Here is a 25,235-nt window from a genome sequence, read left to right as displayed (position 1 = left end):
AAGATTGAAACATCTGTATATGGAACAACTTCATAAAGTGAGAGCCCACCACACATTGAAATAAAGCATCTGCAATGCATGTACGTGAGAGAGGATTACTATCCAGAATGTCTAAAACCTCTCATAAAGCGAGAGGGACAGCAGCATGCCCCCATTGGCCTCCCCACCATGTGAAGGCAGAGGGGACCTTTGCAGAGGACCAAGCATAGAACTCGGAACTCAAAGCACATTTGTCCCGGATCCAAGGTCCACAGTGTCTCATCACCTCCATCATTCAACAGGCAGGTGGAGAGCAAGGCTTGGGTGGGTGCAGGGGTGGAGAGGGCTCCAGCCTGCCCTTCCAGGGGGGCAGGGCCTGCTTCCTGCTCTGATCAGAAGGGGCTGTCGGATCCCCCTCCCCTCCCCTGCTATCATCACTTTTTACTTTCCCTTTGCAGTAACCCTGGGGCACAGAGGAGCCCGTCTCCAGCAAGGTGGCGCTCTGCCCAGAGGGAGGGCAGAGGAGAGAAGTTGGGTTTGAACCTGAGGAGGCTCACACCCCAGGGCCCTCCCACCATCTGCCAAAGCAGGAAGGAGGGGGCTCAGCTGAGAAGTCTGGGCGGTCCTCAGACAAGGGACTTTCCTAAAGCAGAGGCTCTGTGAGCAAAAAAGGAATTTTGGCACTGGAGAGAAATGGCAAGGAGGAACAGGAAAGAAAGCTACATCCAGAGACCCTGGCGCAGGTACTGCCCCCACTCTGCCCCCTCTGTAGCCCCTTTCTACATGGCAGCCCCCAGGGATCCTGTCCTCAGCCTTGCCCTCCCCCCGGTCTAGCCTGGCTTCTCTCCCTCTCTGGGCTCCTTCTTTGCAGGTCCCACTCCATCGGGGCTTTGCCCTCTTCTGGGGAGGTCCCGCCCACTGCTTCTGAAGGGCCCCTCCTGTAGCTTCCCCAGTCCCGTTGTCCTCCTGGTCCACCTCAGTCCGTAAGTCTGTGGGGCTGCTCTGTGGTCCCCTCCCTGCCTGCCGGGCTGCCTGTTCCGTGGTCTCTCCTGTGCCCTCTGAACAGTTAGAACTGGGACTGAAGCACGAGTGAGGCACTTGGTGCATTTAGCTTGATGCACTTTCTATGCCCCTGACCCGCACGCACAGGTGAGAGGAGCTCTCTGAGCAGGCAGATAAGTCCTCTCCTCCAGGACATCTCCACTGTGAGTCAGCCTGTTCCCAGACGCACCCACCACCCTACGTTTGTACGCGTCCCACCAGCCGAAGTGGGGGCAGTGCCGCGAATGCTCACAGCTCACGATGAGGGGGAAGAGAGCCTCTGGGCCACAGGCCACCGCTCCAGCCCCCATCACGTAAGGGCTGGACCTGGGGCTTGGGCAGGCTCCTCCCCTCTCTGTGCCCCGATCTCTTCTCTATAAAATGGGCCGGCTCCCCTAGATTTGGGAGGAATAGAGGAGTTCGGATACCAGTAGCTCTTAGAACAGTAGCTGGAGCCTTCGGAATTTAGGCGTTAACCTGATACTTAAAATATAATAATAATCTTGCATCGTTAAAAGTCAGTCATGGATTGAATCTTAATGTTAAAATCTATAATTTGGGGGTGAGGAGCGTTGTATTACTCATCTGGACTTTTGAATGGTTTGGGGATGGTAGACAGGTTCTGGGCTGGGGTGGGGTGTGTGCTGTTTGATGCCGTCCAGCTGGACCTGTGAAAGAAGGCAGGGTCCCCGCTGTCCCTGTGCCCCTCCTCTTCCTCTGCCCCAGTGTTCCTGCCTGGGGGCAGCAGGAAATGCTGGGCAGGGGGTTGTTGGGTGTGCAGCACCCCGGGGCCTGGGGGCCCGTTCAGGAGAAAGATGGGAGAAACTCCGGGAACTCTCTCTGCATTTTCTCTTTTCTCTCTTTGCCCCAGGAATCCAATGACAAGTTTATATCGTGATTATTTCTACTTTCACTTTACAAACTGGCCCACCCCCCCATATCGGAATGGCTGCTACCTCTGCTACCAAGTGGAAAGAACCCAGAACCGCTTACCTGTGCTCATTAACAAGGGGGTCTTTGAAAACAAGGTGTGTGCCCCATTATACTGTCATCAAAGGCAGGGGCTAAGCCAGAGAAGGATGCGGAAAAATTATAATGTGTAAAGTGCCTGAGGTTTCTTCCCATTGCAATGTCCTAAGGTTTAGCCCTTGAGGGCCCTGCTTGACCCTCCTGAATCTGTGGACACCATGGCATTGACTTATCCACGAGGCCTCTTTTAGACTGTGCTGGCTGTCAGTCCCCACCTCATCCAGGGCCCTGGAGCACACTGGGAGGAAAGAGCATCTTAGAAAACCGGGGCCTTATCTGGTCCCAGGAAGTGCTCTGCTGGCTGGGTTCCTCCCCAGCCACACCCCTGAGTCCTCCAGGCCCAGGATGTGTGACCCCCAGGGGAGAACCCACACCCATGTCCTGCCAGCCCCCCAGCCTGCTCTGAGCCCTCGGCCCAGGTCTGCCTGGATGAGGACAGCAGCCTCAGCAGACACGGAGCAAGCCCACCACCCAGCAGCCAGCCACTAACCTCTCCTGTGAAGGGTCCCACCGCTGAGCAGCCCTCCCTTCTCCACCCAGACTGCAGACTGCTCAGAACTCAGGGCAGGATGGGCGGGGTGTCCCTGTAGCCGTCCTACCCCATGGAAGCTAATCCGGTCACCTGGGTCATTTAGCCTTTTCTAGTGCCCAGGGTGCAAACTCTGGGAGAAACTGATGAATTTAATGTTGATAATGGACTTTGTAAGATAGAGAAGGTATTATTTCAGCATGCAGTTAATATAAAAGTCCCTCCGGAGATAGTTTACATTCTTTTCTCCTACTAATGGAGATGGGTGTGTATTTCACACTTGCCACACATCTGAATTCTGGCGAGCCCCGTTTCAAGTGGCTAGGGGCTCCCCTGTGGGCAGCGCAGCTCCGTGGCCGTCCCCAGCAGACAGCACCCAGGGCACAAGCCTGGACCCCAGAGGCCTGGCCTGGAGCAGGCACTCAGAATGCTTGTAGAATGAACGAATGGGAGAGTGCATGTTGGAGTTCATGGATGAGTGTGGAAGGGATGTCTAAATAAGAACAGGGAAGGGAGGAGTGTACAAAGGGATGAAGCAATCAATAACATGCCCCTGAGACTCTTGCTCCCTGTGCCCTGGTCCCCACCCTGCCAGCCCTGCCACGTGCCTGCTCTGCCAGCCCAGAGGGTACCCTTTCCTTCTCCATCTCTCCCAGTTCTATCCCGAGGAGCCTCACCATGCAGAACTCTGCTTCCTGGACTGGTTCAAAACCCAGGAAGTATTCTTGGTCAAGAACATGCCCCGTGATGAGAAATACCATGTCAAATGGTACATGTCCTGGAGCCCCTGCTTCGAGTGTGCAAGGAAGGTGGTGGAGTACCTGAAGGACCACAAGCATGTACAGCTGAGCATCTTCACTGCCCGCCTCTACTTCTCCCGGGAACCAGAATACCAGCAGGGGCTTCTCAGCCTGGACAGCGCCGGAGCCTCGGTGGCTATAATGTCTGCAGATGGTGAGCAGAGGGAGCTGAGGCAGAAATGTGGGGGGGACTAGGACCAGGTGGGAAGAACCTAGACTCCCCAGAGAGGAAGGAGAACCTCCGTTAGTTGCCAGAGGAGGACGAGGAGGACGTGGTGCTGGATGCGAGAGGATTGGGGAGTCCCCCGGAGGAGAGAGTTCAAGGGGAAAAGGTGGGCCAGGGCAGGGGAGGGAGGGTAAGAACATGTGCAAGAAGGGGGCTTCCAGAAAGAGACAGAATTGGGCTGCCTCAGATTCCGGTTGGAAAAAAGAATTTAAGTGACAATTAATTTTCTGAGACGAAAAGAGAAAAAAAAGCAGTGAAATTATGATTGAGTGAGTGTGTCATTAAGTGTCAGATACTGTGTGGTCCCTCATGCTCCCCAGAGTTGAAGCTCATCGTTATCTCTCCTGTGATTGTCAGACTTTTTTTACTGCTGGAAAACCTTCGTGGACCACCAGCAACTAGTATTCCAGCCCTGGAAAAAGATACATAGAAACAGTCGATACCTGTCTAAGCAGCTGGAGAACATTCTCAAGGTGAGGTTCCTCGCTCCCTGTTTTCCCTGAAGCCCTCCTCTCTCCTCACCTTCTCTCCCGGGGCCTTTCTTTCTTTTTTTTTAATCCTCACCTGAGGATATTTTTTCATTTTTGTTCAGATAGAGTGGGACAGAGAGAGAAGAGAGAGAGAGAGAGAGAGAGAGAGAAGACATCAACGAGAGGGGGCACATTGACTGGTTGCCTCCCTCACGACCCCAATCAGGGTTGGGGCCTAAACACAACCCAGGTACATGCCCTTGACCGGAATCAAACCTGCTACTCATTGGTCCGTGGGCTGATGCTCTAACCAAAGAGCCAAACCAGCCAGGGCATCCCTGGGTCTTTCTTTTCCTCTGCTAATGGCCTCCACTGGGTTAACCGCTCCCTCCTGGGCACCATCCCTCCCTTCAACTCTCACAAGGTCCCTCTGCGTTCTCTTCTCCTTGTGTCCCTCCTTCCTTCCCCATCTTTCCACCTGCCCCAGATCTCTTCTCTGTTCACCTTTCCGCCTGTCTCGCTATCGGCTCCCTACAACTCCACCTTCTCCATCTACAATCAGAAAAACTGAAGGCTGGATGTCATCTCTCTAAAGAAGGCAGGAGTCTTCTGGCGAACGACGAATCAAACACTTTCATCAAGAAATGAAAGCTCACCATTTGCCGCCATCTCCAAACTGATCCAAAGAAACCAGCAAAAGGCAATGAGCTCCTAAGAAATTTTTAAAAATTTGATTCATTTACTCTTCATTTAAAATCTATGGTGTGTGAATATACCCCAGTAACATTTTATTCAATACTATCACAATCCATGTTGATTTTTAGAGAAATAATTATTTTCTTTGATTTTAAACCCAAAGCAATAAAATAAAAGATTAAGAATTGCCAACAAAATGTTTTTTCTCTGTAAATGTATCATAAAGTCCAAATAGTTTAAGAGACATGTGCAAATACCTTTCTCTGTTGCAGGGACCTTCATGGGAGGGCAATGGTCACACTAATTCCAATGGTCAAATAAAAATCAATAATGTTTATTGGAACAGAATCTAAAATTCAAAAATCTAAATTCATTGACAAACTACCATACTGATAACAGAGCTGTTTCTGAAATGACAGCCCATGCAATAAGAGAAGACAAGAGAAAGACTCAGTGTAACTACTGGGAAGAAAAATCCAAATTGACAGGAAGGGGGTTGGGAATTACTCCAGTCCTCAGGTCATTCCTAATTTTGGTGTTCTGGAGAGGAAACTAGAGGGAGGGGCCTCCCTGCCAGAGGGTCATTTCTGCCCTTAACAGTACCTGGGCCCAGCAGGACCCAAGGAGGCACCACATGTGTGTCCAGCAAAGTCTACGTGGAGCCTGAATCATGCCAAGTGAGCCCCAGGCACCTGGGTGCTCTGCACAAGCCTTTCCGGGCAGCGAAGGCTCCCAGGTCTCTCATCACAGACTTCAGCTCACATGTCGAGGCCACCTGTGTCACAACCTCACACAATGACTGTCAGGGGCTAGGGGATGAATCAATTAGTGTGAGACATTGGAGGGATAAAGAATAAGGGCAGTCATGATGACCGTGGCCAAAGTGGGAGGACAGGACTAAGTCAGGGAGGACACAAGTTAGAGGAAATAACTGATAAGTGACCTGGAGAGATAGAAGAAAAGGACAGGAGAGGGGCAAAGCAGGACCGAGGGCCAATGGCGGGATGACAAGGGGCAAGAAGGAGCCTAAGGCAGAAAGCTGGGTGTCAGGGGACTGTGGCTGCCAGTGTCAGCAAGCTGCCTAGAGGGGCTGAAAGTCCCTGTTTCATAGAACAAGACCTGTGGGGGGGCTAGCAGGGTGTGGGCCTGGCTCAGCTGCTCAGGGTTGCTGTTGGCACGGGCACCAGGGCCAATGCCCTGTCCCCAAGCTCTGCTCTAGGGGTTTGTCTTTCTTGCTGGTCTCCTCCAAGCCTCAGATGGCTGCCTACCTCCAGACATCATGCCTGATTCCAAGGGAGCAGAAAGGGGACAGGACCATAGCAATGACCTAGCGTGAAGGGCTGCTGATGGGATACCCCGTCAATCAGTTTCCAGAGGTGTTTCCTCTGGAGACCCCATGGGTGCTGCAGAGGGAACGGGACTGGCTCTGGGGTTCCTCACCTGTAGCACATGGAGAGTAACAGTGACTGACCTTGGGGGCTGGCATGACAGTTGATTGTGGGGCATTCAGAACAATGTTTGAGATAATCTTCAACAAAGGCAAGGTTATTATAAAATTGAGAGAGAGGGAGAGAGAAATCTCTGGTTCAATAAATCACTCAGTTTACAAATAATCCCTCAGTCCTCCAGCAGATTCCACTCACACCCGGTGAAGTCAGGTGCTGGGAATAAGTGGTGACAGGTAACATGGGGGCCTCAGCAGGTGGTCATGGCTGTGACCCAGGACAGGGTCAGTTCCTGCTCCTGAGCTCCCCCTGCTGCCTTCCCTGATGGGGATCCCTCCCTCTCCTCTGCAGGCTCTCTGACCCTGGGTGCTCCTCCTGTCTCCTAACCCAGCATCTCACCTGACCTCTCCCTAGGGGTCCCAGCATAGCCTCTAGGCTGATGGCCTCATTCCTGTGACTCTTCCTGACCCTGCTGCAGCTGTGCCAGGTGACTGTGAATCCCACGGTGAGGGCACCTTGCCCTAGTGAGGCGGGGCGAATTGAGGAAGGAGTCGATTCACTTGTCTTCAAAGTAACCTTGGCCTATTGGTGCAGACTCACCTTGTCTGGGGACCTGGGCTAAGCCCTTTCATGCCCAGGCTTACCCAGACTGCACCAGTTCTCCGAGCAGGGAATTCCTCCTAACACCGTGTTGGTGTGAAGAGAAGTCCTTTTTCCCTTTTCCCAAGGTCGCAGGTAGACAATGTAGAGGCCAGATTCTCATCCCTTTCTCCCCCTTCCTCCCTCCTTTCTTTCCTCTCTCCAGGCCGCTTTGCCTCGGTCCGATGCCCAGAGTGGTATATCTTCCTGTTTATCCTGTCTGTTCCTCCCCACACACTCTCCACCTCTTCTTCCTCATGGCTGCCTCTTATCTTACGTCCTCTTTAACCTGACTTCAGACTCACTGACAGCATAAAAGAAGGCCTATAGAAATTGAGCTATATACCACGTTCATGGCAAAGAGATGTCCATGCCTGCCCAAACTGACCTACTCGGTGATAAGAAGGGATCTCCTGGAACACCAAAGCGTGTCCCTAAATTCATGTAGACTCATAAAGGGCCAATACAACTTCACGGGAGAAGAACGTCAGGTGGATCTGCATACTGCGTACTGGACCTTCTCTGAAGACCTAGCAGAGCATCATGGCAGCCGCCCAGAGTCACATGAGGCAGTGGAGCGGACGAGAGAGGTCGGGGCAGCCCTCACCCCGCCCCATTACACAGACTCGCTCAAGGTTGTGGCATTACACTTTAGTAGGACCAAATGATGTGTAAGGAGAGTTATTAAATGTTCTTGCATTGTTTATCCAATATAAAATTAAAAATTAGATATCTATGTCTTATCCTCAACATTCATAAAGAAAAGAATACAGTTGAAAATGAAGAAGGTTGAAACATCTGTATATGGAACAACTTCATAAAGTGAGAGCCCACCACACATTGAAATAAAGCATCTGCAATGCATGTACGTGAGAGAGGATTACTATCCAGAATGTCTAAAACCTCTTATAAAGCGAGAGGGACAGCAGCATGCCCCCATTGGCCTCCCCACCATGTGAAGGCAGAGGGGACCTTTGCGGAGGACCAAGCATAGAACTAGGAACTCAAAGCACATTTGTCCCGGATCCAAGGTCCACAGTGTCTCATCACCTCCATCATTCAACAGGCAGGTGGAGAGCAAGGCTTGGGTGGGTGCAGGGTGGAGAGGGCTCCAGCCTGCCCCTCCAGGGGGGCAGGGCCTGCTTCCTGCTCTGATCAGAAGGGCCAGTCGGATCCTCCTCCCCTCCCCTGCTATCATCACTTTCACTTTCCCTTTGCAGTAACCCTGGGGCACAGAGGAGCCCGTCTCCAGCAAGGTGGCGCTCTGCCCAGAGGGAGGGCAGAGGAGAGAAGTTGGGTTTGAACCTGAGGAGGCTCACACCCCAGGGCCCTCCCACCATCTGCCAAAGCAGGAAGGAGGGGGCTCAGCTGAGAAGTCTGGGCGATCCTCAGACAAGGGACTTTCCTAAAGCAGAGGCTCTGTGAGCAAAAACGCAGTTTTGGCACTGGAGAGAAATGGCAAGGAGGAACTGGGTCTGGGAAGAAAGCTACATCCAGAGACCCTGGCGCAGGTACTGCCCCCACTCTGCCCCCTCTGGAGCCCCTTTCTACATGGCAGCCCCCAGGGATCCTGCCCTCAGCCTTGCCCTCCCCCCGGTCTAGCCTGGCTTCTCTCCCTCTCTGGGCTCCTTCTTTGCAGGTCCCACTCCATCGGGGCTTTGCCCTCTTCTGGGGAGGTCCCGCCCACTGCTTCTGAAGGGCCCCTCCTGTAGCTTCCCCAGTCCCGTTGTCCTCCTGGTCCACCTCAGTCCGTAAGTCTGTGGGGCTGCTCTGTGGTCCCCTCCCTGCCTGCCGGGCTGCCTGTTCCGTGGTCTCTCCTGTGCCCTCTGAACAGTTAGAACTGGGACTGAAGCACGAGTGAGGCACTTGGTGCATTTAGCTTGATGCACTTTCTATGCCCCTGACCCGTACGCACAGGTGAGAGTGGCTCTCTGAGCAGGCAGGTAAGTCCTCTCCTCCAGGACATCTCCACTGTGAGTCAGCCTGTTCCCAGACGCACCCACCACCCTACGTTTGTACGCGTCCCACCAGCCGGAAGTGGGGGCAGTGCCGCGAATGCTCACAGCTCATGAGGGGGAAGAGAGCCTCTGGGCCACAGGCCACCGCTCCAGCCCCCATCACGTAAGGGCTGGACCTGGCTTTGCCCGGGCAGAGCCCAGCTCTGTTACTTAGCAGCCCTGGGGCTTGAGCAGGCTCCTCCCCTCTCTGCCCCCCCCCATCTCTTCTCTATAAAATGGGCTGGCTCCCCTCGATTTGGGAGGAATAGAGGAGTTCGAATACCAGTAGCTCTTAGAGCAGTCGCTGAGCCTGCAAATTTAGGTGGTAGGCTGATATGTTAAAAATAAATAAATAAACATACATAGATGAAGTCAGTCATGAATTGAACCTTAATATTAAAATCTATAATTCACCCCACAGGTGTAGGTCAGTGGTCTGAGCGTTGTCCCATGGACTCAGAGGTCCTGGTTTGATTCCTGATCAGGGCACATTTCTGGGTTGAGGGCTTGATCCTCAGCAGCGGTTGTGCAGGAGGCAGCCAATTGATGTTTCTCTCTAAAATTGATGTTTATATCTCTCACTCCCTTTGAGGGTGGAGAGGGTTTTGTTACTCATTTACATTTTTGAATGATTTGGGGGAGGCTGGGCAGGAATCTGGGGTGAGGTGCGGTGTGTGCTGTTCAAAGCAGCAAGCCGGGGTCCTATAGGAGAGGTCGCGGGTCCCTGCTGTCCCTGCAGGTCCCCCCTCCCCCAGTCTTTCTGCCTGGGGGCAGCAGGAAATTGGAAGGGAAGGGGTTCCAGGAAGGCACAGCACCCAGGGCATCCAGGGGGCCCTGTTTAGGAGACTCCAGATGGGAGAAACTCCAGGAGACACCGAATTTTCTCTTTTCTCTCTTGCCTCCTGCAACCCACTGAGAAGATTATATCCCAACATCTTCAACTTCCAGTTCCGCAACCTGCTATATGCCTCCGGGCGGAACTCCACCTACCTCTGTTTCGAAGTGGAATGTTGGGAGCAGGGCTCATTCATTTGGTCTACCAAGGGGGTCTTTCGAAATCAGGTATGTGCCCCATTATACTGTCATCAAAGGCAGGGGCTAAGCCAGAGAAAGATGTGAAAAAATTATAATGTGTAAAGTGCCTGAGGTTTTTCCCCACTGCAATGTCCTAAGGTTTAGCCCTTGAGGGCCCTGCTTGACCCTCCTGAATCCGTGGACACCATGGCATTGACTTATCCACGAGGCCTCTTTTAGACTGTGCTGGCTGTCAGTCCCCACCTCATCCAGGGCCCTGGAGCACACTGGGAGGAAAGAGCATCTTAGAAAACCGGGGCCTTATCTGGTCCCAGGAAGTGCCCTGCTGGCTGGGTTCCTCCCCAGCCACACCCCTGAGTCCTCCAGGCCCAGGATGTGTGACCCCCAGGGGAGAACCCACACCCATGTCCTGCCAGCCCCCAGCCTGCTCTGAGCCCTCGGCCCAGGTCTGCCTGGATGAGGACAGCAGCCTCAGCAGACACGGAGCAAGCCCACCACCCAGCAGCCAGCCACTAACCTCTCCTGTGAAGGGTCCCACCGCTGAGCAGCCCTCCCTTCTCCACCCAGACTGCAGACTGCTCAGAACTCAGGGCAGGATGGGCGGGGTGTCCCTGTAGCCGTCCTACCCCATGGAAGCTAATCTGGTCACCTGGGTCATTTAGCCTTTTCTAGTGCCCAGGATGCAAACTCTGAGAGAAACTGATGAATTTAATGTTGATCATGTACTTTGTAAGATAGAGAAGGTATTATTTCAGCATGCAGTTAATATAAAAGTCCCTCCGGAGATAGTTTACATTCTTTTCTCCTACTAAGGCATGGAGATGGGTGTGTATTTCACACTTGCCACACATCTGAATTCTGGCGAGCCCCGTTTCAAGTGGCTAGGGGCTCCCCTGTGGGCAGCGCAGCTCCGTGGCCGTCCCCAGCAGACAGCACCCAGGGCACAAGCCTGGACCCCAGAGGCCTGGCCTGGAGCAGGCACTCAGAATGCTTGTAGAATGAACGAATGGGAGAGTGCATGTTGGAGTTCATGGATGAGTGTGGAAGGGATGTCTAAATAAGAACAGGGAAGGGAGGAGTGTACAAAGGGATGAAGCAATCAATAACATGCCCCTGAGACTCTTGCTCCCTGTGCCCTGGTCCCCACCCTGCCAGCCCTGCCACGTGCGTGCTCTGCCGGCCCAGAGGGTACCCTTTCTTTTTCATCTGTACCAGGAGGATTCTAGCCACGCAGAACTCTGCTTCCTGAACTGGTTCTGTGACAGGATTGAGTCCCCTGATGCAGAATACCATGTCACCTGGTACACGTCCTGGAGCCCCTGCTTCGACTGTGCAGAGGAGGTGGCTGCCGTCCTGTGTGAGCACGAGAACGTCAGCCTGAGCATCTTTGCTGCGCGCCTCTACCGGGTTGAGCCCGCTGACGACCAGGGGCTGCGAGCCCTGCAGGGGGCAGGGGCCCAGGTGGCCATGATGTCTCCAGAGGGTGAGAGCAGAGGGAGCCGGGGCAGGGCTGTGGAGGGACTAGGACCGAGAATTGCCCAGGGAGGGTGAGTGGAAGGGCAAAGTAGGAAACTGAGGCAGGAGTGATGGCAGCTGGCAGGGAGGAGGCCAGACCCTGAGGGGAGGCCGGGGAGGTCAGGAGAGAAAGGGTCCGAGGCCAGACCTGACTGCTTCCTCCCCTCTTTGCCTCAGATTTTGAATACTGTTGGAATATCTTTGTGTACAACGGGGGAAAGAACTTCAGCTATTGGAGAAATGTGCGTCGACATTATTATATTCTGCAGGAGCAGCTCAATAGCATCCTCTGGTAATGGTTTCCTCGGCCTACTCTCCCTCCTCTCTCACTCCTGCTCCTCCTCCACTTCCACTGCCTTCACCTGAGTTCAGGACCTCTCTGCTCCCTCAGGTGCTCCCCACTTCCTCCCTCCACCCCTGCCTCCCTCTCCCCCCAGCAAAGATGCTCCCCTGACTTGGGTCCTTCCATCTCACCACATGAACCACATCTTGCTATTAAACTGAACATAAGTGGCCATGAATGTGTAGAAGTGTGACCAGCCGAAGACTGGAGAAACATCCTTCAAGACAGACTTGAGCTCCCCGAGAACGGCTGCATTGCCTTCGGCTGCCCAGGCTCCTCATGGCAGATGCCGCAGCGCAGCCCCTCGGGACTTTATACCCCTGGTCTTTTGAGCAGCTAGAATAAATCATTTAATTCTTAGTTAGGCCTTTGTTCAAGTGGCAGGAGCTCTTCCTGCCCTCCTCCCTTGTTCCGGGAAAGGTAGTCCTAAGTGGCTGATGAGTGTGTCTCTTTGTCAAGCTGGAGATGACTTCGGAGTCGAGGAGAATTCCTGAGTTTGTCCTGCAGAAGAGAGCGTCTCTGAGGCAGCTGCTGGCCCCCAGCTCTGATATGAAAACGCGCTCAAGCATCTCTGAAATGTTAAATCATAATAATATAACTAAAAAGAAAAGAAAAAGCGCTCTCTCAGCCTGAAGAAGCCAGACTCCTCTCTAGCTTCTCCGCCACTCCCCTCCCCCCACTCCCTGGCTGCATAAAAATGCTCTACGTTGGCTTTTGGAAAAGACAAATTTGAGAGGCCTTGCTGTCCTCTCCTTTCGCTTTGGCCTCATGGAATAAACCTGCCTCTGTCTCCGAGCACCGGTGTCTCAGTGTCTTGGCTACTAGCATGTTGGGCACACAAACCGGAATTTTGGGAGGTGATTTGGCAGCAGCTCCACAGACTGGGTGACTTAACAGCAGACACGCACACCCTTGCAGTTCTGGAGGCTGGAACCAAGATCCAGGTGTCCGAAGGCGGGTTGCTCCTGAGGCCTCTCTGTGTCTTGCACGTGGTTGCCTTCTCTGTCCTCACATAGTCCTTCGTCTGTGCCTGACCCCTGCTGAGTCCCTGGTTTCCCTAGGGGTCCAACTTCCTCTTCCTGTAAGGACATCAGTCAGTTGGATCAGGGTTCCCCCTGTGTCTCACTGAAACTTAATCACCTAGCCTGGTGAGATGGGTCGGAGCTTGGAGCGCCCTCCTGTGCAACCGAAGGTTTCGGGTTTGATCCTAGGTCGGGGCACATATCAGAGGCCACCCATGCATGTTTTTCTTTCACATCGATGTTTCTCTCTCCTCCTTCCTCTCTCCAAAACTAAGTGAACATATCCTCAGGTACGGACAAAAATACTTTTTAAATACATAAATAAACTTAATCACCTCTATAAAGGCCCTATCTCAAATAGAGTCACATTCTGAGGACTTCAGCATAGCGATTTGCGGTGGCGGGACACAGTACAGCCCATACAATGACCAGGGATCTTTCTGACTGAGGGGGGGTGGTAAGAGCATGAGCCTGGTCCTGTGTTCTGTCTCTCGGGTTCTGACCCTGACTCACCTGCTTGTGTTCCAGACGTCGCTGCCCAGGGAGCCCCCCCACCCCCTCTCAGCCTGTCGTCCTCACACCCCACCCTCCCTCTGCTCCTCCCTTCTCCATTCCCAAGTCAGGTGGCGTCCATTTGGGGTGATGCTAAAATCCTTTCCCTGCGGCTCGTCCCTGGAAGTCTCATTTCTCCTGTCCTCGGCCAGTGGCTTCCAGTGGCGGTGTAGACCAACGAGACAGACTCAGACTCAGATCTGGGTTCAAATGAAGAGAGCTTTATTAGCCGCGCGGCGACCGTCCCACCCTAGCAGAGGAGAGAGCAGCCCGAGCTCAGGGGGAGGGCTGCTTATACAGTTGTCTTAGCCCCTGTTAAGGAATTGGGCTAAGGGTCTGCCAGCGAGCAAGCACGTACAGAAGCAGATATCTGCGGTTAGCCATTGTGTCTGAGGGGTGAGCAGTTCTATTGCACAGTGTAGTGGTCAGCTCCGGCCGATGCCTGTCTCCCTCCCTCCTACCTAGTTCCTGTAATCCCCTTAGGGTCCAGGGCAAGGTTACCAAGAGGGAAATTTTTAACTACAAGTTTTCACAGTACTTTAGCTGTATGTTCTTTTGTTTTATTGCCCTGTTGTCTGTCCTTCACATTCCTCACTGGTCTTGGGGCTAATTCAAATCCTTGAATCTAAATAAGTGTCTTCAGTCTCTTCTGCCGTGGCTGGTCTCTGGTAAGGAGTGCTCAGGACCGTGAGCTGAACAGTCTGTACTCTTTCCCTGATAAATTGCATTAAGCGATTGATCAGGATTGGGCCACAGGTTAACATTAACAGGAGGAGAATTAAGGGGCCCGAGAGGGCAGTGATAAGGGCAGTGAGCCATGGGGACCAGCCGAATAAGTCCTCATACCAATTCTTGGAGGCTGACTGAGCGTTTTCTCGTTCGCTCAGCCGCTTTCTGACCAGGCTTAAGCTTTCCCTAGTAACACCAGAGTGGTTAGCATGAAAGAACAGGTTTCTCCTAAGGCTGAACAGAGACCTCCTTGTTTAAGGAACAGTAAGTCTAGTCCTCGCGGTTCTGAAGGACCACCTCGGCAAGGGAGTCAAGAGACTTCTCTAAGTGAGATATCTGGTCCTCGAGTCATTTATATCTTGGGTAACCTGAGCTGACAGTCTGCCTAGGTCATAATGGCCTTTTAAGAGAGCTGCTGACCCCACCGCTGTCGACCCTGTAATGCCTGATCCAACTAAGAGAGGGATTAGGATCGGGGCTCTCTTGTAAAGGTGATGTCCGAGGTTAGTAGATGTTCCCTTCCAGCCTCCCCAGAGAAGAAATAAATCTGCGGAATAATGTTAGCAACAATACACAAGTCTTTGGTTTCAACGGGAAAGACGCAGGGAGTCAGTCCTGAGGCGCAAGCAAACCAAGTCCCAGGGGGTGCTGTTAGGACCCAAGTCTCTTGTGATGAGGGGCTTGATGGGGTTAGGGTGGTAGTGTCCCCGCATGAGTCCGCATAACGGGAAGAGCTTAGGTCGTAGTTGCCGATGATGAAGCTTGTCCCCTGTCCTTGTAGGTCTCCGAGGGTCAGGCGGGGGCCGTACCTTCACAGCAGTGGCTGCCCCTGAGTGCATCTTGGAGTGACTGGTTCCGGATGGAGTGTTGGGTTTTTCCTATTGTCCCATTGGTACCGATACCTATATAATAAGGTGGTGAGGGTTTCGAGCAAAACCAACAGTCTCGAGTTTGTTTGGGGTTAGTTGCATCAGCCAAGGAGAAAACTGCATCAAGGGTGGGAAGGAGGGGATTCTCTCCAGACCGCAGGCCGACGCTCTAACCGCTGAGCCAAACCGGCCAGGGCTAAGGGGGGGATTCTCAACCTTGGGCTTCGGGGTAGGTCTGGCCCGCGAGCGGGCTATGCCCTTAGGGGAGGAAGTAGGAGTGTCCCCTCCGAGGGTACAATGGAGGGAAGAGCAGGCTTAGGCAATAGATGGTTGAGGACTGAGTTGGGACCCATGGGCAAGAGTGATTTCTTAACTGGGGACTTTTGAATAGTGAAGGCAGCTCCTGGGTCTGGCCCGAACACATAAAGCCGGAGTTCCCAGGTTTTTCCCGTAAACCAGGAGGGGTCGGTGACCATCTTATCCCCAAGCTGCACTGGGTTACAGGAGCCGACTGTGGTCCTGCCCAGGCCCGGGGGCTGGGGGTGGTAAGTCTGGGGAGGAGATGTGCGGGTGAGCTCCAGGATGTCCGTCCGAGAGCCGAGGTCTCGCATCCCCACTGAGCACAGTAGTGGTCAGAAAGGGAACCGCATGGGGCTTTCCTGGTCTGGGCGTGTAGAGTGCTGAGTGTGCCAGAGGCCCTTCTCAGTGTCTGGGCCTCCTCGATGTCTGTGGCCCCTGGCGTCCGGGGCCGACTAGGCCTGTGATCACCGGGGAGTATTCGCCGGCTGCACCCTCAACGTTAAGGCCAATGCCTAGTGCAGGTCCGAGGAGGGTATAAAGGTCCAAATTGAATGAGGGCGCAGCATAAGGCAGGTCGGTAGCAATGAGGGTTCCCTCTGTGGTGTGCATAAGGGTCCATCTAAATGGGGTAGGTGCCTTACCTGCGATCAGAGTCAGGAAAGAGTCTAGGAGGACACCCTGGAGAGCTTTACCTTCAGGGGATCCGCTGGAAGGCCCATCACTCAGGTATTTGCTCAGGGTGTGCTTTTTTTTTTTTTTTTTTTTTATCCTCACCCGAGGACATTTTTCCATTTTTTGTACCAATAGAGTGGGAGGGAGAGAGAGAGGAAGAGAGAGAGAGAGAGAAACATCGATGCGAAAGGGACACATCGAGTGGCTGCCACCCGCACGACCATCCAGGGCCGGGGACAAACTGCAACCGAGGTACATGCCCTTAGCGGGAACCGAACCTGGGTCTCTCTGGACCGCAGGCGGACACTCTAACCACTGAGCCAAACCGGCCAGGGCAGGGTGTGCTTTCTTTACCTGACTGTGGTGAATCCAAAATTTCCATCCTGCTACCTTCAGAGCAGTGGGCCTAGTCAGGATAACAAGAGAAGGGCCAGTCCAGAGAGGCTCGAGGGAAGCAGGCTGATATTTCTTGACCCGGACCCAGTCACCGGGGGCAAAGTCGTGCGGCGGTAACTGGGGTATCCCCGGTTGGGGTCTGGTGTCCTTGATTAGCTGTCGGGTCTGTTCTCTCAGCCTCTGGATTGCCTGCAAAGAGCTGAGGAGGTTATGGTTACCCAGGTTGGCTAAGACCTCGTCCTCGATTTTGGGTAGAACAGGGGGAGGCCGGCCAAACATGATTTCAAATGGGGTGAAACCCTTAAGATAAGGGGTGCAGCGCACACGAAGGAGGGCAAAGGGAAGGAGCCTTACCCAGTTGTCGCCTGTCTCAAGGTGGAGCTTAGTTAAAGTTTCCTTTAATGTCCTATTCATTCTCTCTACCTGTCCTGAACTCTGAGGCCTGTAGGCACAATGCAATTTCCAAGTAATCCCTAAAGCTTTAGCTAACAATTTTGTGGTTTGAGCAATGAATGCCGGGCCATTGTCGGACCCCAGAGCTAGAGGGAGGCCAAATCGGGGGACTATCTCAGAGGGCAGTGACCGGCTGCCGTGGTTGCAGTTTCAGTCTTGGTGGGAAAAGCCTCAGTCCAGGCGGAGCAGGCATCTATGAAAACAAGCAGATATTTGTAGCCGTATTGGCCAGGGCGACCTCAGTAAAGTCAGTTTCCCAGTGGTCACCAGGAGCTGTGCCTCGTTCTCGGGTCCCGAGGTCTGTTGTTTCCCAAGGGTGAGAGTTGACTTGGGCACAGGCAGGGCATCTCCTTATTTCAGATTCTATCCATCTGTTGAGGTTTGGGACATCAAAGTCCTGGGCTATGAGACTGGAGAGTGTAGTCTTGCCCAGGTGGGTGCCCTGATGCAGCTGAGAGATCGGCTCTTGGCCTAGAGCCGCAGGCAAGAGGATCCTCCCGTCGGGGAGAAGCCTCCAGCCGCGCGCGCGGCCCCTGGTTGCAGCTGAGCCTCCGTCCAAGTTCTCCCTCCTCTTGGGTGTGGGCGGGCTCCTTGGGGAGGCTTTTCCTCGGAAGGACAGGAAGGATCTCTGGTGGCCCCACTGGTCTTAGGGCAGCCTCCTTGGCTGTCTGATCGGCGGAGGCACTCCCCTTAGCTTCAGGGGTGTCGGAGTTCTGGTGGCCCCGGCAGTGGATAATGGCCACTTTTGTTGGTAGCCAAATGGCCTCTAGGAGGGCAAGAATTTCTTCTTTATTTTTGATGTTTCCCTCCTGAGGTTAGGAGTCCCCTTTCTTGGTAGAGGGCCCCGTGGACATGGGCTGTGGCGAAGGCATAGCGGCTGTCAGTGTCGATGTTTACTGACTTGCCTTTCGCCCATCTTCAAGCCTGAGTGGGAGCAACTAGTCCAGCCCTCTGAGCTGGAGCCCCGTGCCCTAGTGCTGGGCCCAGATGACCTTGTCTTACGTGACTACCGCTGCTCCCGCATATCGGACCCCTTCCCAGATGGAGCTGCTCCCCTCTGTATAGAGAGCATGCTCTGGAGTTGGGAGAGGTTGTCAGTTAGGTCAGACCTCAGGTTAGTTAGAGTCTCAGGAATGTCTGAGCAGTCATGAAGGGAGCCTGAGGGTCATGTCAGGCAGCAGGGTGGCTGGGTTGAGGGCAGAGGTCTTCAGGAACTGGATTCAAGAGGAGTTTAAGAGGAGTACCTGGTATTGGGTGATCCGAGCGTTAGACATCCACCAGTCCGGAGGGCTCCTGAGGAGAGCCTCAACAGAGTGCGCCCCAATAATCTGGAGGCCTTGCCCTAGAGTCAGCTTGGACGCTTCTTTAACTAGAACAGCAGTAGCTGCTATGGCCCGCAGGCAGCTGGGCCAGCCGGAGGCTACCAAGCCTAATCTCTTAGATAAGTGGGCAACTGGTCTCTTCCAGGGCCCTAATGACTGGGACCTCTTTGGCAATGCCTCGAGTCTCAGAGAGGAAGAGCTGAAACAGCTTAGTGATACAGGCAGAGCTAGGACTGGCACAGACATTAAGGCTGTTTTTAGTTTCTCACAGGCCTGTTGTTCTATCTCAGTCCAGATTAAGGTATTGGTGCTGGTATAGAGAGGCTTAGTGATCTCGGCAAAGCTAGGGATCCAGAGGCGGCAGTACCCTGCAGCCCCAAGAAATTCCAGCCTCTTGGTCGTGGGGGTAGGGATTTTCAAGACCACCTCTATCCTGCTATTGGAGAGCGACCGTTGTCCTTCTTTGAGTTCATAACCCAGGTAGGTCGCGGTGGTGGTGCATAATTGAGCTTTCTTGGCTGAGACCCGATGTCCTAAGTGTTCTAGCTCTAGTAGGAGTGCCTTCGAGGCCTCCTCACATTCAGGACGAGAAGCGGCTGCTAGAAGCAAATCACCTACATACTGTAGCAGGGTGACGTGTTGGTACCTTTCCCGGAACAGTTGGAGGTCCTTGCTCAAGGCCTCACCGAAGATGGTGGGAGAGTTCTTGAGTCCTTGAGGCATCAGGTCCAGGTCAGTTGTCCTGAGAATCCCCCTTCCGGATCAGCCCATTCGAAGCGAAGATGGGTTGGCTGAGAGGCGATAAGGGAATTGGAAAGAAGGCGTCCTTGAGGTTCAAGACAGTATAGTAAACACGGCTAGGAGGGATCAGGCTCAGAAGCGTGTAAGGGTTCGGAACCGTGAGGTGGATGGTTTCCACCCGAGTGTTTACTTCCCTTAAGTCTTGGACTGGCCTAAAATCCTCAGTCCCAGCTTCTTAACTGGCAAGAGGGGAGTGTTCCAGGCCGACTGGCAAGGTTTTAAAATGCCAGCTTCTCTGAGTCTATTAATATGCGCAGTTATTCCTAGCTTGGCCCATGGAGATCGGGTATTGGTGGACCCGAATGGGGTAGGCATTGCTGCTTAGTTGTACTACAACTGGAGCCTGATGCTTAGCTAGGCCAGGGGGGTTAGTCTCCGTCCACACCCCCGGTATCTCCTTTTCCCATCTCTCGAGGAGAGCATTCAGGATTTCTCTGGGGGGCTCTCCTAACTGAAGGTACTCCTCAGATAAAGGCACAGAGAGCAGGAGAGAAACCGCCGGTTCCCCCAGGGTCAGGGTGGAGCCCCCCTGCTCGAAGGAGATAGTGGCCTGCCTCTCTGGACCCTGTCCCTCTCCTCGGAGGTGAACAGGACCTGCAACAATTGCTGACAGTCATTCCAAGTGGCTGATGGGTGTGGAAGACTGTCTCTAGGAGAGAGATTAAACCTTGGGGTTTATCAGAGGAGGAAAGGTTCTGTTGTTTCCAATTATACAGATCGCTTGTTGAGAAGGGGACATAGACCATGAAGGGCCGAGTCTGGTCTCCAGCCGGTGGTGGAGCAACCTGACGGAGGGGCCGGACGGCAGCCGAGGAGTCTGGCGCCTGCGGAGGGGTTAGAAGGGGTGCCGCCACGGGTATGGGGAGGACTGAGCGGCCGAAGGGCTTCAGCCTCTCCGGCCACGGCAGCGGTGGGTGGCGGAGGCCAATAAGGGGGTGGTCCAAAGGGTCAGTGAAGGGGTCTTCTGGGGGACCTGGAAGAACAGGGTAAAGCCTTCGGGAGGGAGCAGGAGCCAAGGGCTTCTGAGGCTTCCGCAGAAGCTGGGCAATTAAAATATTCTTCCTATTAGGGCAGGAGCATTTCTTAATGTAATTAGGCTTGTCAGTAGCCATGTCAATCCAAACATCAATATAGGGAATTTGGTCTGGGTGTCCGGGATTCCCACAGATGACGCCCCGAACTGCAAACACATAGCCTAAATCAAAAGTGCCTGAGAGGGCCAGGCGACCCGGAAAGGGGGCCGCTCCAGTTCGCGCAGAGTGCGCGGGGACCCAGGGTCCACTGCCGAGTCTCTTCCAGCCACACTGCCTGACAACGTCCGGACGTGGAGAAGAAAGCTTCAGGGACGCATCTTCTAGGAGGAGGACGTGGCAGGGGGTGGGGTTAATCGGTATTATGGGAATTATAACAATTATTATTCTACTATATGACTAACCTGGGAATAACAAACAAGGTATCTGAAATCATGCTTCTTCAATTAAATTCTGAAGAAACTCCAGCTTCCCCTGAAACAGTCACCACTGCTTGTCCAGACTGTCTTAATAATTTACTAATTCAATTAGGTAAAAATTTCCCCCAAAAGTCCCTAATAAACAATTCATGGATGAATTGCAACAGGTAGAACTAATAGAGGCACCTTATACTCCTGTGCCTCCTCCCCAGACAGAATAAGAATAGTTAACCAAGACGGACTACGTTCCTTACGCAAGCTCCCTCATGGAACGATCGCATGCCAAGGCCCCCCTTGTTTACGCACAAAGGAACAGAAGGAATCTCAATCACTGTAATTAATTGAATAGGTTTTATAAGAAATGTTGTCCTGAGTTAGTTACGGAGGTAAATCAGAAACTAGCTGATCTAAAAACCCAGAACTAGATTTTAAATAAAGTTCAACTATTAATCTCAGACAAAGGGCCTATAGAAAACTCTGTCTCATATTACAGGTTACTCTACTCCCTTCTTTGTATCTATAAACACAAAAAGTTATCAATTAATTCTGATAAAATGAAACTAACATCCTGGTACTATGGAGTGTAACTCCCTGCTTCTTTAACCTCAAATGTTAGATTTATGCCAAAAAAGAAAATATATAAGCACATAGAAATTTGCAATAAATCGGAACAGTGCCACACTTGCTCTGAGTCGTGTAGTCATCTGTCTCCCAGCGCCGACGCCCCACCCCCTGCGGGCCCCCCGGACCCCGCTGCAGCTGGACTGCGGCTCCCCACCATGACGTGGTGACCTGAGGCGCGCATGCAGAAATCTGAGGAGTTATCAAGGAGACATTGAAGAGGGGTCTTAGGTCCTGAAGATCCCTGACCCATTTTGAAGGACACAGGCCAGCACAACACAGAAACACAAAACACAAAAGGACAAACAAATAAGACTGACAAGGAAGTTGCCAGATAAACCGAACCGGGGCCAAGAGCGACGGCCCAGGGGCAGGATCTCTATGCTGCGTCCAGCAGATCCACTTCCCCTCACTCTGCAGAGTTTTCAGAAACAGACTTACCGGGGGACGTCCCGTCTGCTGAACCGAACCTGGGCCCAGGGTTTCCAGATGCTCTCTAGATGGGATTTGGAGTGGAGACAATTCCAGGGCAGAATGGCATCGGGACGGAGGAACGTCTCTCCGAGGCCTTCCCCTAGACCGCCTGTCCGCTCCCGGGATGGACCTGTCTCCCGGGGTCTTAGGAGGTCGACCCGCCGACGTGGGGGACCTCGTTTGTCTATCTTGCTGGGACGTCCAAATGTTGTAGACCAACGAGACAGACCAGACTCAGACTCCGAACTGGGTTCAAAAGAAGAGAGCTTTATTAGCCGCCGGCGACCGTCCCACCCTATGCAGAGGAGAGAGCAGCCCGAGCTCAGGGGGAGGGCTGCTTATACAGTTGTCTTAGCCCCTGTTAAGGAATTGGGCTAAGGGTCTGCCAGCGAGCAAGCACGCACAGAAGCGGATATCTGCGGTCAGCCATTGTGTCTGAGGGGTGAGCAGTTCTATTGCACAGTGTAGTGGTCAGCTCCGGCCGATGCCTGTCTCCTTCCCTCCTACCTAGTTCCTGTAATCCCCTTAGGGTCCAGGGCAAGGTTACCAAGAGGGAAATTTTTAACTACAAGTTTTCACAGTACTTTAGCTGTATGTTCTTTTGTTTTATTGCCCTGTTGTCTGTCCTTCACAGTGGTTTCTTCAGCCTTTCTCCTCATGGGGTGCATTCCGATTTGGAGGGAGTGTAGGTAGGATGTGGGCCCCTGCCCACCACAGACAGGAAAGAGTCCTGCCAAGGAGGCCGAGTGGCCAGTGGGGTCTCAGGGAAGTGGAGAAGGTTGGGGCAAGGTTCAGCTGAGTAACCACTGACCCCAGGAGCTGTCCACCTGCCAGGCCTCAATTACTAGAATATTATATATAGGGTTGGGGGTTTGGTGGATGAACAAAATGTAACCTTGAGGTGTGTATTCTCGGGGCCTGGCCAGCCAAGGATCAAAGTATGCGTGTGACTAGATAAGGTGCGCATGGATATGGGGTTTGGAAAGCTGTGCTGGGAGCAACAATGGGCAATATGCCAAGCATGAATGTATTTGTCATGATGAAAACAACGAGAGACAGGAAATATGCTGGGCTTGGCTGTAGGGTGAGCAGAGACTCAATCTCAAGGACTTAATTACCTAAAACACCATGCAACCTAGGGAACCACTTTGCAAATAAATTGGCTGCATCCAGAGACCTTGAGCATTTGCTGCCTTGCGATGCTCCCCCTCACTCCAAGCAGTGTCTGCTTGTAGTTCACTGCGTTGCTATGACCGCGGCAGGCCCGCCGAGAGAGTTGACAATTATATGCTTTGCTCTCAAGAAGGAGTGAACATTTACATCCACTCAGCGATTTGCTCACTTTTCTCTGTATTCTTTCATCCCTGCAATGACTCAGCCAACACTGCCTGCACCTCTGGTTCAGTAGGCCAACTGAACCCGAGTGTTTACCTCTCCTTCCCCCACAACCCCAGGAAAATGGCAATCAAGCAGCCCATCAGTAAAATGAGAGCTCGAACAAGAGGAAGATAGATAGCAGTACCGGAAACCAGGAAGGGGCCGTCTGACAAATGGTCTGTACACACAGACTCGGGGAAAGCCCTGTGACTGACAACCTACCTCTGTGAGCGGCAGGCAGAGGAAAGAGGCAGACCTCTCCAGTCTGGCAACCGATAGAGTTATTAAGGGAAAGTTACACAGGGGCAGGTCTTGGGATATTTCCTGAGCTGCTTGACACTCACCAAATAATTACAGAGGGTGGTGGATGGTCATGGGTACCAGGGTGTGAATACTACCAGGTACAGAAAGTCACTTCACACGCTTGACCAGGTCAGGACAGCAACCTGTTCCAGGAAGCAGCCCTCGGCAGGAGGCAGCGGAGGGGCCTGTTTATGTCCGAATGAGCATCAGTTACTATCAGACAGTCTCTAAGAGTATTCTGCCGTAAGCAATCTGCGTAATGGCCTCGGTCCTGCTCTCAAGCAAAACAGCAATGACATCATGGAGCAGTCTTCTTCACACAGGTGAGAAAGGCTGAGCAAGTCCCAGGAGGGTTAACAGTGGCTGAGGTCAGAGTGGCAGAGAGACCAATCCAGCTGAACAGGTAGCAGGTAAAGGGCACATCCGGGAGGCCAGGTGAGGGAGGGGAGGGTGGGCCACCCCCATGGGAGAACAGCCCCACTCTGGATGTTGTGACTTGTGGACAGAGTGGTCAGCTGGGCCAGCGGCTCCCCAGAAGTGACTGACCGGGTTGTCTCCTGCAGGCGGGGTCTTTCCCAAGTGGGATTCTGACGTAGCCTCAGGGTCAGAAGGCACAACAGTGAAGAGGACATAGGATGGTTTGAACAGCTCTGGCTCCTGCCCCCTTCACCCTCTGCTTCTAAATTGTTTATTTCTAGATTTTCCCTTTGATCTTTTTGAACTGTAGTTGACCATGGGTAACTCAAACCACAGAAAGCAAAGCCTTGGATAAAGGAGAACTCCTGCCCAGCCGGTGTGGCTCAGTGGTTGAGTGCTGACCCACACACCAAGAGGTCGCCGGTTCAATTCCCGGTCAGGACACATGCCCAGGTTGTGGGCCCAACCCCAGTGCGGGGCATGCAGGAGGTGGCCAGTTGATGTTCTCTTTTTTTTTTTATCCTCACCAGAGGACATTTTTCCATTTTTTGTTCAGATAGAGTGAGAGGGAGAGAGAGAAACATCTATGTGAAAGGGACACATCGAGTGGTTGCCACCTGCATGACCAACCAGGGCCAGGGACAAACCGAGGTACGTGCCCTTAGTGGGAACCGAACCCGGGTCTCTCTGGACCGCAGGCCGATGCTCTAATCCCTGAGCCAAACCGGCCAGGGCCGATGTTCTTTTTCATGGATGTTTCTCTCTCTCTCTCCCCCTCTCCCTTCCTTTCTCTCTAAAAATCAATAAAGAAAAAAGAAAACTCCTGTATGCCTAAGGTACCATACCCAAGTACCACAAACTGGGTGGCTTTAGGCAGCAGCAATGTATCCTCCGTGGCAGGATACTAAAGAGCTGGGGAAAGTCCTGGGCAAGTGGAATAGGGAAACTGAGACAAGAAAATTAAACAAGGCCAAACAGTTCGGGTAGCTTACAGTCAGCTTGTGAATCGCTAGACCTTATCTTCCCCAGCCACGGACACTTGAGAGCAAGTAGTTTCCACCCTGCTCCCTAACCGGGAAACATGTAGCTTAAATACCATGGCCTGGAGAAGTAGAGAACAGAGACCCAATTCATGCCATTACTGCCAGCTAAACCCAAGGACACATAACGAAAACCCCATGAAAACCACACAGACCTAAGAGAAAAATGAAACAGATCAAAGAAGAATCCAGAACTCCTCTACACGTTCATTGTGATGCATCAGCATATTAAAAATGCACCTGGACATCTGATGAATATTCTACTGAAAGCCTCCCCTGAGATTCTTGCCTACAGGGGGGAAAAAGGGGATGTAAAACCCTCAGGACAAAGACTCAGTGCGCCCCCAGGCCCCTGCCCAGTCATGAACTCTTTATTTCTAAGGATCCCTCCGAGACTTGCAACCAGGGGAGCAGTGGGCAGCGGCAGCGTGACCTGGGCTCACCTCCTGATCCTGTCTCCAAGGCCCCCTTTTCTCTGACTTCCCGTTGAGCTGACAGCAGCCCCGCCAGGCTCCCTTCTTTCCTATAACATTTCTAGAGTCAAAGCAGAGCACCGCCTGGGCTCTCCTGCTGCTTCTTCCACCCTACGTCCTTCCTCCATTTCGCTGTCCCCAGCTGTAACAAACGTACTCTCGACATCACCTTGACTCAGAATCACCTTGACTCATATTATGAAATCCTTCCTGCATGAAG

General features: G+C 53.0%; 1 protein-coding gene across 1 annotated transcript; it reads left to right on the top strand.

Moving 5' to 3' along the window:
• Positions 1-1,835: 1,835 nt before the first annotated feature.
• On the top strand, positions 1,836-12,197 carry LOC118623274 (DNA dC->dU-editing enzyme APOBEC-3F-like). The gene is made up of 8 exons (XM_036250769.1): positions 1,836-2,048; positions 3,235-3,532; positions 3,962-4,077; positions 8,689-8,711; positions 9,772-9,913; positions 11,102-11,369; positions 11,579-11,693; positions 11,839-12,197. Exons 1-8 carry the CDS (start codon positions 1,836-1,838, stop codon positions 11,903-11,905), a joined length of 1,242 nt encoding a protein of 413 aa, XP_036106662.1. The 3' UTR covers positions 11,906-12,197.
• Positions 12,198-25,235: the final 13,038 nt, after the last annotated feature.

This window comes from Molossus molossus, unplaced genomic scaffold, assembly GCF_014108415.1.
Source record: "Molossus molossus isolate mMolMol1 unplaced genomic scaffold, mMolMol1.p scaffold_m16_p_10, whole genome shotgun sequence".
Lineage (NCBI taxonomy): Eukaryota > Metazoa > Chordata > Mammalia > Chiroptera > Molossidae > Molossus > Molossus molossus.
Note: the sequence above shows the minus strand (reverse complement) of the source record. Positions and strands in the feature narration are given on the sequence as shown.